Raw genomic sequence first — 18,811 nt, forward strand, 5'->3', positions numbered from 1 at the left:
CGCAGACACAAGGAAAGAAGGAAAGAAGCAAAGAAAAAACAAATGCCAGAACAGGGAACGGAACGGCGGTCGAAAAGGGCAGGCGATGATGTTCAACCTTCCCCTTCGGGCGCTGACGTCGTTAGTTCGTACGCCGGGCCGGCCTGCCGCCGTTGGCCTTGACGTCCAAAGAAGCAACGCTCTCTTCCCCCCTTCGCCTATGTCCCGTCTCGCAACCGCGGTTGTGCCGGCCGACGTCCTAAAGAAGTAAAAATAAACAATAAGAAATAAGAAAAAAAGGGACAAAGCTGAAAAATAAAGAAAAAGAAACGAAGAAGCAATTCTGTTCCTGGACGATGTGGGTCCGGTCCTCACTATTTGATGCTAGAGAAGTCTATCATACGGAGTATGGGGGATGCCCGACCAGCAGCCACTCTCTCCAGGCGCTGCGTGATGAGTGATCAGGAATGCTTGTTTTGGCTGCAAGAGACGATCTTCTTTCCCACGCTGGTTATGTAGTTATGTATGGAGTGCGGAGAAGTTGTACTCCGTAGTGATGTTGTCTACGGAGTATGCACTTCTATGCTAGACCCTCCCAGAGCCTCAACCACCCTCCCCCATGGCCAACACAGAGACTTCGCCGTGCGTTGGCCATCCCATCACACTCTCGCTCTCACTCTCGTGTACTAGTCCGTACAGGATTTCGGATCTACCATGCATCTCTGCAAAGACCTGGTACGAAAGGTCCTTTTGGCGTTTGATGATCAACTTGGCGTGGGACCAAGGGGTTTTCTCTCTCTCACTCTCTCCCTCTCTCAGCCACAAAAAAAACATCCATTCAATTTGGAATCGCAAATCCGAAGCACTTCACTCTTCTTTTTCTTTTCTTTTCTTTCCTTTTTATTCCCCCTTGGTCCCAAAATAATTGCAAAGCACTCTCGTATTGGCTCGGATCAAGACTCGGGGCTTATCCCCAAGCGCGCCGGGCGAACCCTGCGTCGATTTTTTTTTTTTTTTTTTTTAACCGCTGCTCGATATGCGACCGGTTTTCCCGAGCTCGGTACGGGCTTCCCGCGGGTGCGCGCGCGCGGCAAGGGTGTGTGTGCCCCTCCCCCCTTCCTTTGGGCATCCGGATTGTGGCGGGCTGAGACAGCCGTCAAAAAAAAAGTCTTTCGCCGGCCCCCGTATGTCACCGTGTGTGTGCTCCCCCTTCTGCTTCGCTGGACTCCACTTGGCTTCGCGGGGGGAGGAAAGGGAAGGTGAGCAAACACCCCCATGATGATGATTTGCAGGCCCCGTATGTTGATACGGGGGAGGGTTATACTCGTTCCGCAAGAAACCGCACAACCCGTTATCTCAAAAAACAGCGTTTTTTTCCGGCGACCCAAGGATAATAATAATAATAGTAGCAGTAATATCCCCTCACTTAGAACACCGCCGTTCTCTTTGTTGGCACCACGCCCCGGGCCGCGCGCTCTCTCTCTCAGAAATGTGAGCTCCAAAGCGCAAAGCATGTCTCTAGGAGAAGTCCGAGCCCAGACACAACCCGCAAACGCATGCGCGCTCCAGCGCGCGTGTCCGTTCCTGTAAATTTTCGAGGCGGCCGCCCCGTAACCTGGGCAGGTGATCAGCCCGCGGCTGGCCAATCACCGCGCGCCGAGCCGCCATAGCTACCAGCCACAGAAGCAGCGGCGCCGCCGGGTGGCGAAGCGCCGGGTCTTCAGCCTCAGCCTCTGTGGCTGGTGTGCAGGACCCAAGCCAACATGAGAGGTACGGAGCACTCCGTAGTCAGGCATGTAGTTACGCTCTGTCTGTAACTACTCCGTACCCCGTACGTACGTCCTTGTATAGGCAGCGGTCGACGTGTTCCGGTCAGCTCAGCCTGCAGCGAAGATCAATGGCGAGCGACGAAAAAAAATAATAATAAAATCACGCGGGATGTGATTGGTGTGATACAACAAAGTCACTGCGAAAGTGGTGGCCGCCCGGCAGCCTGTGCCGGGGGCTGACAGGGGAGAGATCATCGTCAGGAAACTGCCGAAATGTCGGCGGAAACTCGGTCTGCTGTTTTTTTGTGTTTTTTCATTCAGTCTTTTTTTCCCCACCATCTGGCGCGCTATCAATGGCTCTTGAGATATATGCTTTCATGATACCTGCTGTACATACATACATTGGGGAGGGGGGAGGCGGGGTTTTGGGAACCGCTTCCCAACAACTGGCCCTTGAGAATTGCGGTGAGCAAAAGCACGCAGGACGGGCGGGGGAGGGTTTGACGCCAGCTGCTGGTGTCGGTGGAAACTACTCCGACAAGCCGGTCAGCCGGGGAATATCTGGCAGTGTGTTGGGCGTGCGTGCAGGTATGTAGGATTTTGAAATTGAAGGTTGACAGCTCATGCATCTCGAAAAAAAGGGAAAGCAAAAAAAAAGCATCATATTTGTCAGGACGGTATGTAGGTATGTAGCAACAGAAGCAAGGGCACCCAACGGATTCCCAGGGCCGGAGTCGTTTATTCGACGCCCCGCATTAATAACGTATATATTAGCATAACGATGTCTGTACTTCCGTAATCATGCAAGAAGAAAAAAAAAGAACAAGGGATCAGCAATGAAGCAGGGCGTGAGAGAACCTATATGTAATAAGATGTAGGGGCGCTGCTAGGCTCGGCGTTTCAAGAAGCAGTTACACCGTGCGGAGTGTAAAAAGGAGACGGAGATGCGGGGAGCAGGGCTAATAATGAATTTTCAGAGGGCATTCCTGGCCGCACGCAACAACCACTTCACATCGGCCCAGCCTCCGGCGAGCTCGCCGGGCGGGGGAGGGTCGACCGCCGCCAGACACCCATCGTCGTCCGGCGCGCCCGTGCTCTGCGCGTCTGTGTCGGCGTCAGATTGCCAGTGGTGGTGGGGGTCGTCGTTGTCTTCCACGGGGGCGATCGTGACGCTCTTCGCAGCCGGTGTGCCAGCAGCCAGCGCAGCGGCGGCGTCGTGGTGGTCGTCCGTCCAATGCACGTCGGCCACCGTGGAACTCTCCTCTTCGACGTTGAACAGCGTCCACTCGACCAGCCGGTCGACCCAGAGGCCCAGCCCGAAGCCCTGCTCGCGCGTCAGACGCTGCATCTCCATCTCGCCGAACTCACTCTCGTCGTCGGACGATTCCGAGCCGGAATACTCGCCGTCCGCGGCGTGCAGGCGCGGATCGAAGCCCGCCGACCAGCGCGCGTTGTAGTCCGCGGCATCCTCCTCGTCGTCGTTATCATCATCATTCTCTGCATGGTTACCGCCGTTGCGGACCTGCGTGAAGTGTGGCGAGCTGCGACTCATGGCCATGATCGATTTCATTTCCGCGCGGACCGCGTGGTCCACGAAGTCCGGCATGTAGTCGGCGTGGTCGTAGGCGGCGGGCGTGGCGAAGCCGCTGCGGAAGTCCAGGGCGCCGTCAGTGGCGGCCATGAATGAGGCGCGGCTGCTGCGCGGGCTGGGAAGCTGGGATTTGGAGCCGCGCCGGGAGAGGTCGATAGGGGTGGAGATGCCAGAGCGGTACCGCCGTGCCATTTGGCTGCGCGAGGCATGGGGCCTGCTGCTGCGGCTGGGCTCCTGGTTGATGTCTGCGATGAGGTTCGTCGAGCTCTCGCGTTTCACGAGCCAGCTCTGGCCCTTCTCTTCTCGCGTCGAGGTCGCAAGCGCGAGCCCGGCCCGGAGTAGCCATTCATTATCGTCGTGAGCAGTCCGCGCGCGCGGCAGGCCGTGTCGGGGGTTGTGGCTCTGTGTTCTCTGGTGGTGACGATGGTGCGCGGGTCGTTGGACGTTCAGCAAATCCAGCCCTGTATCGCTCAAAGGCGCCGTCTTCGACGGTTTGAGTAGTCTGGTCAAGTTTGTAGATGATGCGGTGCGCGAATCAGAGAGCACCGGAGGTGTCGCCGGTACGGATGTGGTGGAATAGTAGGATGTAGTTGGTAGGCGGTCGCCTTCTCGTTTCGACGCCACGCCGTACTCATCGTCGTTATCGTCATCTAGGGGGAATCTGCTCGTCAATGGAGCCAGTGAAATGTGTTGGAGGTTGCCATAGGACCGGCGAGACCGAAAGCCGCCGGAGTTGCTGCGGGAATGGGATATCGACTGCCGAAGACAACGTCAGACATAATACAGACAATCCGGATACGACATGTATGCTTACCTCCATGATTAGTTTTCTATAGATCTCACGAAAAAACGAATAAGAATCGATTGAGCGGATGGTGGTTGCTTGTCTTTAAATAGGAACGTTCGATGTTGCTTTTCATCCGAGGGAGTCCAGGCCCTGCCGGCGTGACGGGGTAGCGGTATTACCCGAATCGAGAGGCAAACTGGGAGAAAACCCTGAAAATCAGGTACGAATTTTCTCAAAACCCGCCCGACTCTTCTCGCAGGTGGCCAGAGCTGCGGGTAAGGGGGCAGAGAACAGTTAAACCGCCAATTTTTCGTGGCTCATTGGCTCGTTCGTCTGAACCCTTGGACCGGCATGGGCACCCTGGTATTACGCACAGACCACAGCATCAATCAACGGCGTTGACGGCCGAGATGAAGAGAATCGCGACAGAGCAGAAGCAAACTTGATCAAATAGCATGACTGTTGTTTTTAAATCTATTCCTGTAGTTGCTCAATACCCGAGACCCCGCTAATATCGCATAACAATACGAGCAAATCAACCGAACGGACTATATGAGGTAATACAATGTTGAACAATATCATTCATTTCAAACAATATTTCCCTTGCGGACAACAAACCCTTCCAGAGCAGAAATTGCTGCCCATAATCGGTTTTCGGCTTCTGGGAAGACCAAGGACCGGTCACCGTAGAACACTTCGTCACTCACTTCCTCTGCGTGTCGAGGTAGGCAATGCATGAACTTCCAATGCTCCTTTGCTCCTCCTCGCTTGGCGAGATCCGACGTCACTTGAAAGCCTTTGAAAGCCTCAAGTCGCTTGATCTGCTCGCTCTCCTGTCCCATTGACACCCAGGTGTCAGTCACAATGACATCGGCATCCTTGACGGCTTCTTCGGGTACGTTGGTCTGCGTGAGCTTTCCTGGTGACTGCACTCCTTCTCGAGCTTGTTGGATCATTTCCAGGATAGATGGCGGCATCTCATACCCCTTGGGCGTGGCTACAGCAACATCTACACCCATCTTAGTAGCAGCAATAGCCATATCGAACAGAACATTGTTCGCATCGCCAACCCAAGCGATTTTCAAACCCTCCAAGCCCAGACTTGATGGGTGCGTCTCATGTGTAGTTGATTGCGTGGCAAAGGTTTCATGGATGGTAACAAAATCGGCAATTGCTTGCATCGGGTGGAATGTGTCACACAGGGCGTTGATCACCGGTACACTTGAGTGCTTAGCTAGATTGGCGATATCGGAGTGAGGTCCCACACGGGCAACAATACAGGATACCATTGAGGATATCACAACAGAAGTATCGTACAATGACTCATTGACACCCAATTGAATGTCATCTTTGCCAAGGAACATAGGGTGGCCTCCCATCTTGACCACTGCGCCCTCTGTAGACACTCTGGTTCGTGTGCTGCGTTTGCTAAACAACATGGCCACGGTTTTTCCAAACAGTGCGCCCATTAAGCTCTCAGGCATGGCGTTTGCCTTTATTGCCTGTTTATGTGAAGAGGCATTTCGGACGAGAGTTGCGAACTCTGCCGGCGTCAGGTCTGCAATGGAAAGTAGATGTCGAGGGGGGGTAGAAGTAGAGCCAGTGGTGTACGGTCTCAATTGCTTGGTCGCCATGCTGTGACAGGTAGATGCAGTATTGCGGGTAACAGATTGCATGGAAATAGGCTTAGAGAAGGAAGAATAGAAGCTCTGCAGGTTACGCAGGTGTGAGTAACGGGAGGAAGCGCGATGGGGGAGCTGCTGGACGCGCGCAAGGGCGGACGATGAAGCAAAAAGGTTGAATTTAGCCATTTTTGCAGGCGCAGTGAGGACTGAGGCACTTTATAAGAGCAGCAGCAGCGGTTCTGGTGGAGCTTCTTTTTTTCGCGCTGATTGCCGCATTCATTATTGATATTGTGACTGTTCGTGCTTTCCCGAAAGCGCGGTAAGGTTCGGCTAATGGGCGCTAGGGAAGCTTGTTATGTCAGCGGGCCAGTGGACCTACGCTAGGCTGGATACAGTAAGGCGTGCGCTGATGTCATCTCGGAGGCCCAGCCAGAACTGCGGCCGGTTGTATGACAACCCCGGACAGCCACCACACCACCAGCATTAGTTTGCAACCACTTCTGCTCTTGCTCTCTACCATGTAGGCGGCCATTTATCTCTATTGCATCTCTCACGGCAAACGGAACCCCTGTGTCCATCCAACAAAGAGAAGAGGGGGAAAAGAAACACAGCAAATGGCCGATGACGAGACGACCCCGTGCCTGGCGCGATGCCCAAAGCGCGAGTCGCAGCCCGGGGAGTCGAGTCACGCGGCCTCTGAATCAACACCACTCCTGCCGGGCGGACAGGAAAGATCTCCAAGGGATGGAGACTACCGCTCAATATCATCGGCTGCCGAAAGCCATCACGACCACGAACATCCGCAGAAGCGCCGGCGAGTCAGATGGCCCATCGTGATTTCTCTGACCTGCCTCTGTTTGGCAGTGGTTGCCATTTTGGTTCTGGGGTTCATCACCCCGTCCGCCGTTCGAGAATACGCCAAAGAAGCTGCCGTCATCGAACCAATCGGCATCTCGATTGCTGCTTTTACGCAATCCGCTGTACGCGCACGGATTCGAGCGTCGTTTTCTCTCGATGCGTCTAGGGTTCAGAAACCATTTATTCGGAATCTGGGCCGTTTCGCAACCTGGATTGGGCGAGAGGTGGAGACCGGGCAAACTGATATAAAAGTATATCTACCCGAATATGGAGACCTTCTGCTTGGGGTCGCAACGGTCCCGCCGCTAAAAGTGAATGTTCAAAATGGCTACTCAAATAAGGTCGATTTTCTCGCGGATCTAAAGGCCGGGGATATTAATGGATTGCGAGGGGTTGCGAATGCATGGCTTGATGGCAGACTTGAACGATTACGTCTTAAAGGGGAGGCCTCAGTCCCTCTGCAATCGGGTCTGTTTAAACTGGGGTCTCAGTATATTTCGGAGATTTTTGTTCTCCAAGGTAATCGATACTTATCACCCACCATTTTTAAGCCCTACCTATCTAACATGATTATATAGGACAAGACCTCCCTGATTTTCCAGATTTCAACGTCACTAAGTTGAATATCGACGAGTTTCAGTTACCAGACAAACGCAAGGTGCTAGCAGCGCACATATCAGCTAAGGTTCGGAATAAGTATGCAGTTGGATTTACTGTTCCTTCACTTGCCTTCGATATTTTGGTTCCCAATTGCTCGCCGGGAGATGATTATATTCTGCTTGGCAACGCTACAACCGATGTTATCGACATTAGACCCAGGACTCCTGTAGCTGCAACAGTTACAGGACTGGTATATGAGGTCCCCGATGCGTTAACGGCAGTGTGCCCTGGAAAAGCATCCTCTCCTCTAGACCTTTGGGTCCAAAAGTACATGAATGGCCTTGAGACGTTTGTTTATATTCGTGGAGGAAAGTCTCCATCATCCTCGCTTCCTACATGGTGTGAGCGCTTACTACGCAGTATCACCTTCCCGATTTCTATCCCCAACAAGGGCCTTTCAAATCTCATTAAGAGATTTTCCATGTCTCAAATACATTTCTACCTTCCAGACCCGACCGCCGAACCTGGCACCCCTGGAGCGCAGCCAAAGGTGTCTGCTCTTGTTCAGGCTTTTATTGATCTCCCAGATGAGATTAATGTGCCGTTGAACATATCACGTGTTCGTACTCTCGCGGATGTTTTTTACAAGCGTAAGAAACTTGGTTACATGAATATACAAAAGTGGCAAAATGCGAGTGTTCGTCGCATAACAGAGGGGCCTGATCGCTCTCCAGTTTTACTGGTAGAGTTTGATATTAAGAAGGCTCCGCTGCAAATTGTTGATGAGGATGTTTTCACCGATGTCATGAAAAGAGTAATATTCGATGGCGAGGAGGTTGCTCTGCATCTGAAGGCGAAAGTTGCTGCGGAATTGGATACGGCTCTCGGACAGTTTGTAGTTCGTGACATTCCTGCGAGTGGTAATATCACTGTGAAATGTAAGTTGTTGGCATTGATTCATTGCAACATGGCGACGGCTAATTTAGGTCTCCAGCACCTCTTGGTGAAGGACTGGGCGATGTAAAGCCAAAAATCGACTCAATCAGAATAACGCAAACGACAGCGTCTAGTATCTCTCTTGAGGCGACTCTAAATTACACCAACCCAACGAATTACTCGGCAAATATTCCTTACATCGATATGAGGCTGGCTTATAACGGTTCCAATGTTGCCAACATTGTAGGTCGTAATTTGTCCGTATCACCCGGCAAAAATCCTTTGGTTACAATAGAAGGGCTTTGGAATCCGTCCAATTCCAAAGGTCCGCATGGGATCATCGCTGGTCGAGACTTGATCTCTCGCTACGTATCAGGTGCGTTCTTCAAAACAGTTTATAATTTCGCCCCTTAACTTTTGCAGGCTTAAACACCAGTGTCACATTAAGTGCATACTCCGGCTCTATTCCGGCCCTGCCCGCACTTGGAAGAGCGCTTTCAATACTTCAAATCGAAGTACCAGTACCAAAACTCCATCTTCCGGATGATGACGATAATGACGGAAGCCCCGATGATCACGATCGACCACAATTCATCAAAGATGCCACGGTATGGTCTCTATTTAACAAATTAATGCGGGAACACTCTTAGCCATTCCGCTCACCGTTTTTTGTGGGTTTGGGTTTTCCCGTTTCCTCCCTGCCCGCAACCGCGAGTTGTTTGGAAGCATACGTGACGCTGACTTGACTATCGCTTGCGACCAGGTATATCTACTGTCTTCGACCGCAGATTTCACATTATTATCCCCTCTTTCTAAAACAACGCTCTTCATCACATCTATAAACGCTACCGCTCTATACAATCATACCTCTCCGGTTGGTCAGATTCAATACGATTCGCCATTCTCGGTTCCGCCGGGATCGTCGAAGACTCCCCGGCTTCCTGTGGAAATAGATTTTAGCGGTGCAGGTTACGAAGCTCTTAAAAAAGCATTAGGAGGCACATTGAAGATAGATTCTATTGCAGATATTGGAATTAAATTGGGTGAATATATCGAGACAATATCCTACTGGGGTAAGGGAATCGGCGCCAAGGTACGATTATAATTGGAGGCGCCGATATTGGCGTTTGCCACAACGAATATATGATCATTCGCTATTACCAGCATTGGACTTTTGGGATCGGAGTCGGGGTTCGATTTTGGATTGTGATGCCAATAATGACGGCGTTATTTTTCTCATGTGTCGCAGTGCAACGTACTTTTTGAATGTAACTACATTTTGGGGGTTTCCACGGATTTTTGTATCACCTTTGGAGGTACTTTCGGGTTTGCCTGGTTGGAGGGCTGTCCCTTTTTAACGTTTCTGCATTAAAACTACATGGCACATGCCATCACCCGATGCCACGTTGATGTCCAGCAAGAATGTCTCCACTGCACATCATCATCAATACGGATGAGCTTATCTTTCCTGTGGGACATGGGTTTGCAATCACGAATTCAAGCCATGTAGAGGCCATATCTGACCAGGGATACTGCATACCATGATGATGCGACAGTATCAAATATAGGATGTGCGAGTGATTGGGCTTCCAAGTGGCTAAAGACCTCAGCTTTTCCTTTTTTCCAGGCGAACGAGTATGCATGATTGGATTGATATCTTTGCCCTTTTCTGTTACAGCTGACTCGGTTAACCTTATTCGGCCTTCTGCTTCCGAAACTTGATGTCATCACAATCTGATATGCTTCTTCTGGTGCGACTTCGTGCGTGACAGGAAGCAGTGGAAGAGCAACAGGAGTCGACGCAGCGCTCCAATTAAAGTTGCAATACGCTCAAATAGATTCTTTCTAGGGGTTCTACTTCGCTAGTTAGTTCATGAAATCGAGCTTCGACTGGTCAACGCTTCACCGCATCGAGTCCAAAATCCTCCCTTCACCAACCGCGCGGAGCTACGTCGGACATAGAGATTTGCGGTGAGCCACAAGCGTCTCCATCCCATTGAAGCTCTTGAAGTCATATGGCTCCATACAGCACTTAACTACTCCAGTGAGATTCGTATCCTGCGTTGGATGGGGTCATGGCGCTCAAATCGACGATTCCGAAGCCGTTTCCCCTCACTTCCCATTCTCACTCTGTCTCTCTGCGCCTCGCTGCGTCGTCGGATGTCGGTTCCGGCCCAATGTAAACCTCGTCGACGAGGTCAATGCATACGAGAATTGGCCCTGTCATAATGTTCTCCTTTGCTCCGAATTGCTGTCTTGCGCGCCCCGTCGACTGCGGAAGGTAGCAGGGATCGACACTTTGAGCCTCAGAGTATCAGCAAAAAGCAATCCGTGCTCCCAAATCCTCCACTCCTATATGCTGTACACCCCCCATCTCTCGCAAGCTAATCAGTAGCCACTGCGCCTTGAAGCATTGCCACTTAAATGCCTCTGAAGGCCCCTATCCATGCATCCCTACGGGAATGAGGTCATTATTTGATTTTATGCTCCTTTAACGTTCTCTCAACCGCTATAATGTATCTCGATTGGGAATCTCCAATATCTGGGTTGTTCAGTTTCTGAAGGGGACCAGTATCTCTGGCTCCCGGTAACTAGTCTTCGGATATCTTACTTTCTCTAACTACCATCCGTCCCTCTTTTGGTTCGTCTGCATCTCATTTCTGCGGAGAACCTAGTTTGGTGAAACACAACATGAACATTATTCACGATCCAATAATCAATGCCCGAACAGTCTAAGAAATGTTACTTGAAGGAAGCGGGGCGGGTGTAACTATCGCGGATGTAGCTCTTAAGTGTGTCTTTAGAGTTCGTTCGTTGCCTTAGGCTATGCTCATGGAGTATAAAACAGCCTCCTCCGTACCGCTTTTCGTCTACGTTATTATGCTATGTTCTTCTATCAAGATACCCTTTCTATATTGGAACTAGTTTTGTCATTCAACTTCTATATATAGTCTTGGATCCCTGGCCTGGCTGCCTTTCTGCATGCAACTATACCCTTGTTGCTTATCGTGTTTTTTTTTCTTGATTGATTATATTGAGCTATAAAGTACGGATGATAAAGTCTGATGACGTATGCTACTCCCTCTACCCGTGCTGTTGTTGCAATGCTGACATTGAAAAGGGGAACCATAGCCAGCTAGCAATACTCTAGTCTGCACGCTTATGCTATCTCATATTCGAAGGTCAACACTATATTAGACGCAGTTTTTTGACACCATCTGGAGGCCCACCGATATCCAAAAAACTGTATTGCATTTTATCTCTCACTGCCCCCATTTCTTTCCTCCTACCACCTTACAGCGGCCAATCAGTTCATAGATTTTTTTTCTGCCCACTTGTGTGGACATTTCGAGCTATCCAGCTTCTCTCATATCGGTGCCATCGACCGGTTACAATACATCTCGTGAGACAAGACTACCAACCATGTGTAAAAGCATTATCCGTTATCGATGTGGAGCTGTGGAGACTGTCTTCAACCAGGATTGCTCGTGCTCGCGGAAAATCGAAGACATCACAAGCGATCTATATTGCGGTGTTTGCAGAGAGTGTTCGAAGCGCTAGGCTGCCATGTCGCTCACAATTCCCTTCCGGGGCAGTCGAGAGAAGTGCCGGACATTTTTTTTCGGTCTTTGATTGGAACATTATACGGAGTAGAGATGATGAGATATTACAATTTTCGACGAAGTGATGACGAGCGTGCATGAACTGCATTAGAGAAGCGAAACGAGATATATTACGGCGATCGAGACTTTCATATCCTCTTTTCTTTCATCTTTTTTCTTCTTCATTTTGAGATGTGATCGGATCCGGGTTTCGTCCAATGGGCAATCCCCCCTTTATTAGGATTTGAAGCTTTATTTTCTCTTTGAACAATTTAACGGCCTACTATATAAACTAAGATGGTTGAAATAACCGTCCTCTTAAGTCGTGATTCCATTTCCTACTAGGAGCATACATACTCTCAAGAAGGAATTCTGAACGCCTCAAATTGGCCCCTGAAGCCCTTCAACAGATAGCCCCCAACATAATTGAAAAGAGTCTCCACACCAAATCCTTGTAGTTTAAGTATATGGTCTAAAAGGAATATTACTGTAGTCATACAAACGGGCACGAGGTTGAGTGAAAGCGCAAACAAAGAAGACTAACCAGGAGGGAGGGTGCTAGCATCCACAACTTCAGCCGCCTCTTTCTCCAAGTCTTCATTTACTGGGCCAATTGGAGTACGAGGCAAAGCCATGAGACCAGTTCGAGTAGACTCAAGAATACCGAACGGCGCAATCAGTTTCAAGAACGAGTTAATACGGGATGGCTTGGCAGAGCTAAGGAGGATTCTATGTTAGCATGATCTCTAGGATGAAAGGGAAAATGCAGACTTACATTTCTACAATGCAGTTGTTGGAGCTGATATCTAACACCTTTCCACCGAATTGGTGAGTTAAATGGGTGATAGCTTCGAGATGCTGGTGTTTATGCCTCAACGCCTCACTGACTGCTAGGCGATTGGGGTGAAAGTCCGCGGCCCTGGACAGTGTGCCATTCACTTTTTGTACTTCGCGCTTGTGGGCATCCTTTCCGCTAGTTTCTGTGCTGCCGGCTTTCTCTGAATCGATGGCCATGGCACTCTCAGGCGAAGTCATCTCGCTATGATGATGAAGGAGCTCTTCGAAAACTTCAGGTCCCAAAATGCTGACTTTGGCTAAAAGAAGTTCACGCTGGACCAGAGCGGCGTCTGTGTAGTCTAAGACAGCCCAGACAGGAACCAGGTCATCCAACTGGCGCCTGGCCTGCTCAACAACGCCGTCCAATCCGCGAAGAACGATTGTCATGCGAGACAGATCCTCAACCTCCGTATTGCAAACGACAAGACTGTCAATATTAAATCCACGCGCGGCCAGGATACCAGATATACGAGACAGCACTCCCGGCTCGTTTTGCACCAAGCAGTTCAACACATGTCGCTTTGGAGGTTTTGTCGAAGGAACAGGCGTTTCGTAGAGAATTGATGAGACCGCCGCCGGAGCGGACCATGTTGGTGAGGTCTCGGCGACTGGGAGAGGAAGCGGAGACCGGCGATGAAGTGCCTTATAGGCTAATGCGGAGGTCGAGCTTGAGGACAGACGTGTCTGGTATCTTGGTAGGGAGGATTTGGTCAATTGGAAACCAGTGGAAGAATAGAGCTCAGCGCTGTATACGCCTCGCGAAATTGTAGAGCGGGCAGTCGTCAAGGTGAAGACTGTGCGGAGAGCCATGGCTGGCAGAGGTTCCGCTTAGGATCCAATGACCTTAAACAGTGTTATTAAAGACAATTTTTAGGAATTGGAAGGCTCTCTTGGTTCCAGCACCTCTTTAGAATGCCAGCAGATGCGCACCGTATCGCACCGCCAGCTTGCAGACTACCAGGGCGTGTTTGCGCTGCGCATCCCCAGAATGACTCCGAATTTATCCCTGCAGATATGTCACGTGGATCCGAGATCGGCTTCGGCGTGCAGGATTACATAAGGAAGATAGCTTTACCGTATTTAGACAAGCTGGCCCTGTCCACCTCTCACATGACCGATAGCAACAAATGCTGACTAAACGCGTGTCATTCAAAATTGAGCCCCCAAAGAACAGTGTCAAGATCAGATACCATCCTCTCGCTCTCCCCGTTCCCGTATTCCGAGCAGAGCTTTCGTTACAACATGGCTGATACCGAGCGTCGCGCAAAGCGATCTCGCTTTGATCAAACTGAATCTGAGCCCCGAAGGTCGCGTTTTGACCGGCGATCACGCTCTCCGTCTACCAGGCAATCCGAATCTACGCGCGAGCGCAGTCCTTTGAGCCGGGAGCCTCGCAGCCCTGCAAAAGATGATGTCAAGAAATCGAGCACGCCTCTCGACCCTACAGCTGCAGCAGGTAAGATTGCTCTTTCACCGGTGAGTTTTCGCCGCTAATTGACACTTCAATCAGCTGCCGCCGCAGCCAAGATCAAGGCGCAACTTGAAGCCCGCGGCGTCCAACAACCCACTTCAACACCCGTTCGTACAGTAAGTTTGCAAGTCTCATCATCTTGTGCTCCGTAGCGCTCACAGTGCCGGCCAGGCGACGGTGTCCTCCTCAAAATCCCCGTCAGCGGGCTCACAACAATTTCCTAATCTCAACGGTGAGATTTATATTGCGGATGGAGATTACATCAAAGATATCGAGGTGAACGATCTTCGGATTCGTTACACACTGACTAAAGGAGCTACACAGCAGATGGTAAATATCTCTTATCACATCCACTGATATTCCCAGGCTACCCTCCGGTCTATGCGATAAACTCAGCTTTTCGCAAATCAAGCGTCTCGTTTCTTTTTTATTTTGTGGTGGCTAGTGGTTGAAAGCTTACCCAGATTTTGCATAGCTTTTTTCACCCACTGTTTGGCATCTGCTGACCTCGAATGCGTGACATTTAGATCAAAGATGAGACTGGCGCCGGTACGGCATTCTTCCACCTTGTTATCTTATCAACTCTTTGTTATATTTTAGGCCAGATTTGCTCATCAAGTTTAAAGATGTCACCACCCGCGGAAGCTATTTTCCTGATAAGAGCATGGCAACGCCTTCGGTAAGTCTAACTCTTAACTTCATTAATACCTTATCATAAAATTTCTAACGTATAGTTTCCGAAAAGAACCCACCGCTATACCTACATGTAACGAGTACATCTAAAGAAGGATTGGAAAAAGCTGTAGCCAAAATTGAAGAGCTTATGAAGCAAGAATTGCCAGACCTCGTTGACCAAAGGAGGTTTCAGCGCAAGGAGCGAGATCCCGTTGAAAGAGATGAATTTGGCCGTGTAAGTTTCGAAATATTCATTGAAATTGAAAACGAGCCACCTGCTCACGGTGTTTTATAGCGTAAATGGCCTGAAGAGCGGATTCCTATTGGTCTTGACCCCCTTCCCGGTTTCAATCTCCGTGCACAAGTCGTGGGGCAAGGTGGCCAATATGTCAAGCATATTCAACAAGAGACCGGCTGTCGTGTCCAGATCAAGGGCCGTGGGTCTGGATTTAAAGAGCATGGGACAAACCAAGAAAGCGACGAGGATATGTATCTTCATGTTTTGTAGGGCTCGCATTCCCCCTATATGGCAACATAAGTTCATATAACTGATACGATTACAGAGGCCCGGATCCCAACGAGGTTCAAAGAGCCAAAGAACTCTGCGAGGATCTCTTAGTCAATGTCAAAGACCAATATGAGCGATTTCGAGAACAACCACCACCCCAACGTGGTTACGGTGGGTATGGCCAGCGTGATCGTCAACACTATGGTGGGTCTGGTTACAGCAACGGAGGTTACAACAACCAGTCGTCCCCTCCTGGTATGAGTCCTTCAGGGGCAAATCCCCCAGGGACAACGCAAGCGCAAGGCTCTGGGAGCAATGAGTACAATGCACAATATTCACAGTACTATGCAGCCGGATCAGACCCATACGCCGCCTACGGAGGATATCAGAATTACGTTGCCTATTATCATTACTACCAGCAGCAATTTGCTCAGCAACAAACCCAGGGCCAGAGCCAGGGGGCTTCGGCGTCCCCACCGCCGCCTCCAGCTACTTCTGATGCCCCTCCACCACCTCCCCCTCCACCAACATCCGGCACACCGCCCCCGCCCCCACCGGCTACTTCTGGTGGATATAACGCTGTACGTAAACCATGTCGGTATGTTGTGACCGTTGAATCTCTAACAAGTATGATTTTTAGGTTCCCCCTCCTCCGGGATTATAAATCCTCACGTGTTGTTTTTCGACTGATCCGCAATTTTAATATGAATGTCACCCTCAGTTTCTTTGCTGTTCCGTATGGAAGTTTATCAATGTCGCTTGCAGGCTTTACCGCGGCTGCGCACCAGATTGTGGATAGAAGATGGAGCAAATAGCAAAGTATGAGGGTGAGTCTCGTGCGTAACGCCCATGCTTCGTACTGTTTGTACATTATTATTAGATCACCGTAGCCGGTTGTTATTCTTTGGCATAACATGGCCCAGCCAGGTATTTCCGTCGCTCGAATACAATTCTTGGGTCAACGACAAGAATTCCAATGGCCCGTATGTACATCCTAACTCTTCACTCGTTCATCTAGCTAAGAAATTATCCTGAAAGAGGTTGAATTCAGCCTACCTCCAAAATGAAATGTAAAATAATGGTTATTGTCACCCGCCGTCACTAAACGTAACGCCTTGTGTGGATACGTTATCCATTAGAAGTCTCAAGAGAATTGTTAGACTGCAAACCATAAGAAATGGCCTCCTTTCTTTTCTCCAGTTCCCTATGGCCGTCTTTACATAAATCACAGGCGAAATCGCATACGCGTTGTACAGTCATTGTGGCAGGCTCCCCCTCTCCTTGTTGACCTGACCGTTCTGCAAGCTCAAGTTCCAGATCGCCGGAAAAATCTTTGATAATTTCGTGTTTGCAGCGTTTTGTATCTTCGCAATACTGAACGACTTTTCGAAAGCTCTCCATCATCGCTCGACGATTTTGGGATTTGGATTTTGACTCTTCACGTCCCTGATTATACTGGGCATTCTGCACCAGAATTTGTGCTGGTATTTGTCTTCCTGTCATACGATGTATGATATCCGCCATTGCCATATCAAAAGGCCCGCCATCGGGATCACGTATAATCCGTTCCATTACGCGGTCTCTTTCTTCAGGGTTGTAGTACACAAGGGATACTGCCGCCCGTCCATCTCGCCCTGCACGACCCGATTCCTGAACAAAGCCCTCAAAGCTGCGTGGTGGGGTCCAATGTACAACAAATCTGACATGAGGGTTATCGATTCCCATACCAAATGCATTGGTTGCAACGACAATATAGAAGGCTGGGTGCTCAGTATTAGAAGCACTTTTCAAAGTTGGTGTTTTATAAGCTGCCGCCCACATTGTTTGGATGCTGGCACGCTCGCCTGCCTGAAGGCCCGCATGATAAGCAACAGCCTTTATTTTGGGATTTGTATATGTAGAGAGCCTAGCAGCGAGTTCACTTGACATTGCTCTCAAAGGGACGTATATTATTCCAGATATTGGAGAGAGAATCGGTGGCTTATCGGGTGTATTTACCTCTATTAGCCTACTAACACGCCTATCATTGATCGACTTCAACCATGTTACTAGATCGTTCAGCTGATCCATTGCTGATGGAAAAGGCTCCTCGCCAGAATAATCTGGTATGAATCTAACTTCGTAATGAATGTTGGGACGTGCTGAGGAGGTACTAAATCTTCTTAAACTTGTCGGATCCAGGCCAAGCAAAGCTATGATGTCTTCACGGACTCGTTTTGTGGCAGTTGCTGTAAGCGCTGTTATCGGAACAATAGGGTTTTGCAATTCTTTCCGAAACCAGGAAAGCTCCTTGTATGCGGGGCGAAAGTCATGGCCCCATTCACTGACACAGTGCGCTTCGTCGATTGCGATGCGAGCTAGCTCGCCTTGAGAGTGCACCTTTTTGGCATGCTTCCTGAACCCCTCGGTTTGACAATATTCGGGGGTCACGTAAAGAAGCCGGGTGTGGGGGTGGCCAGAGAGAATATCGGCAAGAATGGCTTTACGCTTGGACTGGGGCGTGGTTGAATTTATTGTCGCGACGGGAATTCCATTAGCTTCAAGCGCACTTACTTGGTCTACCTGGAAAGCGAGTTAGGGACTAATACTAGACACCGAGAATCCATAACCACACCATTAGCGATAAAAGAGGCGAAACCACTATCGTAACTATTACACAGTAGTTTATCAGTTTCTATTTATTATTTGGAACAAAAGAACCTCGGAGGGATTGAGCATACTTCCATGAGAAACGACTGCAGGGAGTTGGTAGCAGAGACTTTTCCCAAAAGAAGTAGCCGCCTGAAGGAATACATCATGACCATCCAGGGCGGCCTGTATGACCTCTCGCTGGAGCGGACTATGAAGCTGAGATGTCAACGCCAAAACTTTGAGCCTTTCGGATGGGAAAAGGTTACCGAAACGATTTCTTGCCAAAGACGCGCCGCAAGGTAAAATCAATGTCAACACAGTGGCGTTTCATCCCGTGGCCATCTTAACAGAATCTGTTTTATGGAAGTGACCAAAGTGTCTAATATGTCCAAAGTGATTGAAGGTTATTGACCTATTCCAATCGTTTGCGCGACTCTGGTTAGCATCGCGGATTACCTAATGGAATGAAGTCGCGCGATCATGTGATGAAGGGACCTTTCCAATTATTCCGAAACCTAACTTGCCATCAAACTGGATTGCATTTTGTTAATATGAGAGTACTATCTGTTCCCCTTGGGGGTGGATATGCTTGAATCTAAATACTTTAATGTTAGCCGAGATGAGGAGAACTTATTTCATCTAGTGTTTGTTAGTTCTTTACTTAAAAATATCTGCAGCATTCTTGATCATACTTGTCATTCAGTGAATGCCCTTGCTGCAGCACCTATAATTGTCTAACAAATAGAGGAGACCAAACATCTGGTCTTCCCTTCACTTGAGAGAGATGCATTTTGTCCTCTGGATCAGTCAGTTGTGTGATACTAAAGCTTACTTTAATTCACCTCTTTCTGAGATCTCAGTTGCTAGTGTTTGTGTGTCACTTCATTTCTTTGGGGCACTCTGACTGTTATGAACGTCATCTTGTTTTGCATACACTTTCAT

The 18,811-nt window shown here is 49.5% G+C and overlaps 5 protein-coding genes across 5 annotated transcripts; 2 read left to right on the forward strand and 3 right to left on the reverse strand.

The window, feature by feature from the left end:
* Positions 1-2,721: 2,721 nt before the first annotated feature.
* LOZ57_005827 (uncharacterized protein) lies at positions 2,722-4,159 on the reverse strand (the record flags this gene model as incomplete). Its single annotated transcript, XM_049254853.1, has 2 exons — positions 2,722-4,095; positions 4,154-4,159. The coding sequence occupies 2 exons, from the start codon at positions 4,157-4,159 to the stop codon at positions 2,722-2,724; spliced, it is 1,380 nt and encodes a 459-aa protein (XP_049106193.1).
* Positions 4,160-4,713: 554 nt separating this feature from the next.
* ARG3 (ornithine carbamoyltransferase) lies at positions 4,714-5,937 on the reverse strand (the record flags this gene model as incomplete). Its single annotated transcript, XM_049254854.1, has 1 exon — positions 4,714-5,937. The coding sequence occupies one exon, from the start codon at positions 5,935-5,937 to the stop codon at positions 4,714-4,716; it is 1,224 nt and encodes a 407-aa protein (XP_049106194.1).
* A 428-nt stretch (positions 5,938-6,365) lies between these two features.
* LOZ57_005829 (uncharacterized protein) lies at positions 6,366-9,250 on the forward strand (the record flags this gene model as incomplete). Its single annotated transcript, XM_049254855.1, has 5 exons — positions 6,366-7,128; positions 7,188-8,147; positions 8,204-8,521; positions 8,569-8,753; positions 8,909-9,250. The coding sequence occupies 5 exons, from the start codon at positions 6,366-6,368 to the stop codon at positions 9,248-9,250; spliced, it is 2,568 nt and encodes an 855-aa protein (XP_049106195.1).
* Positions 9,251-12,286: 3,036 nt separating this feature from the next.
* ILV6 (acetolactate synthase, regulatory subunit) lies at positions 12,287-13,394 on the reverse strand (the record flags this gene model as incomplete). The annotated part of the gene is made up of 2 exons (XM_049254856.1): positions 12,287-12,464; positions 12,523-13,394. 2 exons carry the CDS (start codon positions 13,392-13,394, stop codon positions 12,287-12,289), a joined length of 1,050 nt encoding a protein of 349 aa, XP_049106196.1.
* Positions 13,395-13,826: 432 nt separating this feature from the next.
* LOZ57_005831 (uncharacterized protein) lies at positions 13,827-15,902 on the forward strand (the record flags this gene model as incomplete). Its single annotated transcript, XM_049254857.1, has 9 exons — positions 13,827-14,040; positions 14,095-14,171; positions 14,227-14,385; positions 14,583-14,604; positions 14,661-14,734; positions 14,801-14,965; positions 15,026-15,234; positions 15,294-15,819; positions 15,879-15,902. The coding sequence occupies 9 exons, from the start codon at positions 13,827-13,829 to the stop codon at positions 15,900-15,902; spliced, it is 1,470 nt and encodes a 489-aa protein (XP_049106197.1).
* Between the last annotated feature and the right edge of the window lie 2,909 nt (positions 15,903-18,811).

This window comes from Ophidiomyces ophidiicola (genome assembly GCF_022830035.1).
Source record: "Ophidiomyces ophidiicola strain CBS 122913 chromosome Unknown scaffold_32, whole genome shotgun sequence".
Taxonomy (NCBI): Eukaryota; Fungi; Ascomycota; class Eurotiomycetes; order Onygenales; family Onygenaceae; genus Ophidiomyces; species Ophidiomyces ophidiicola.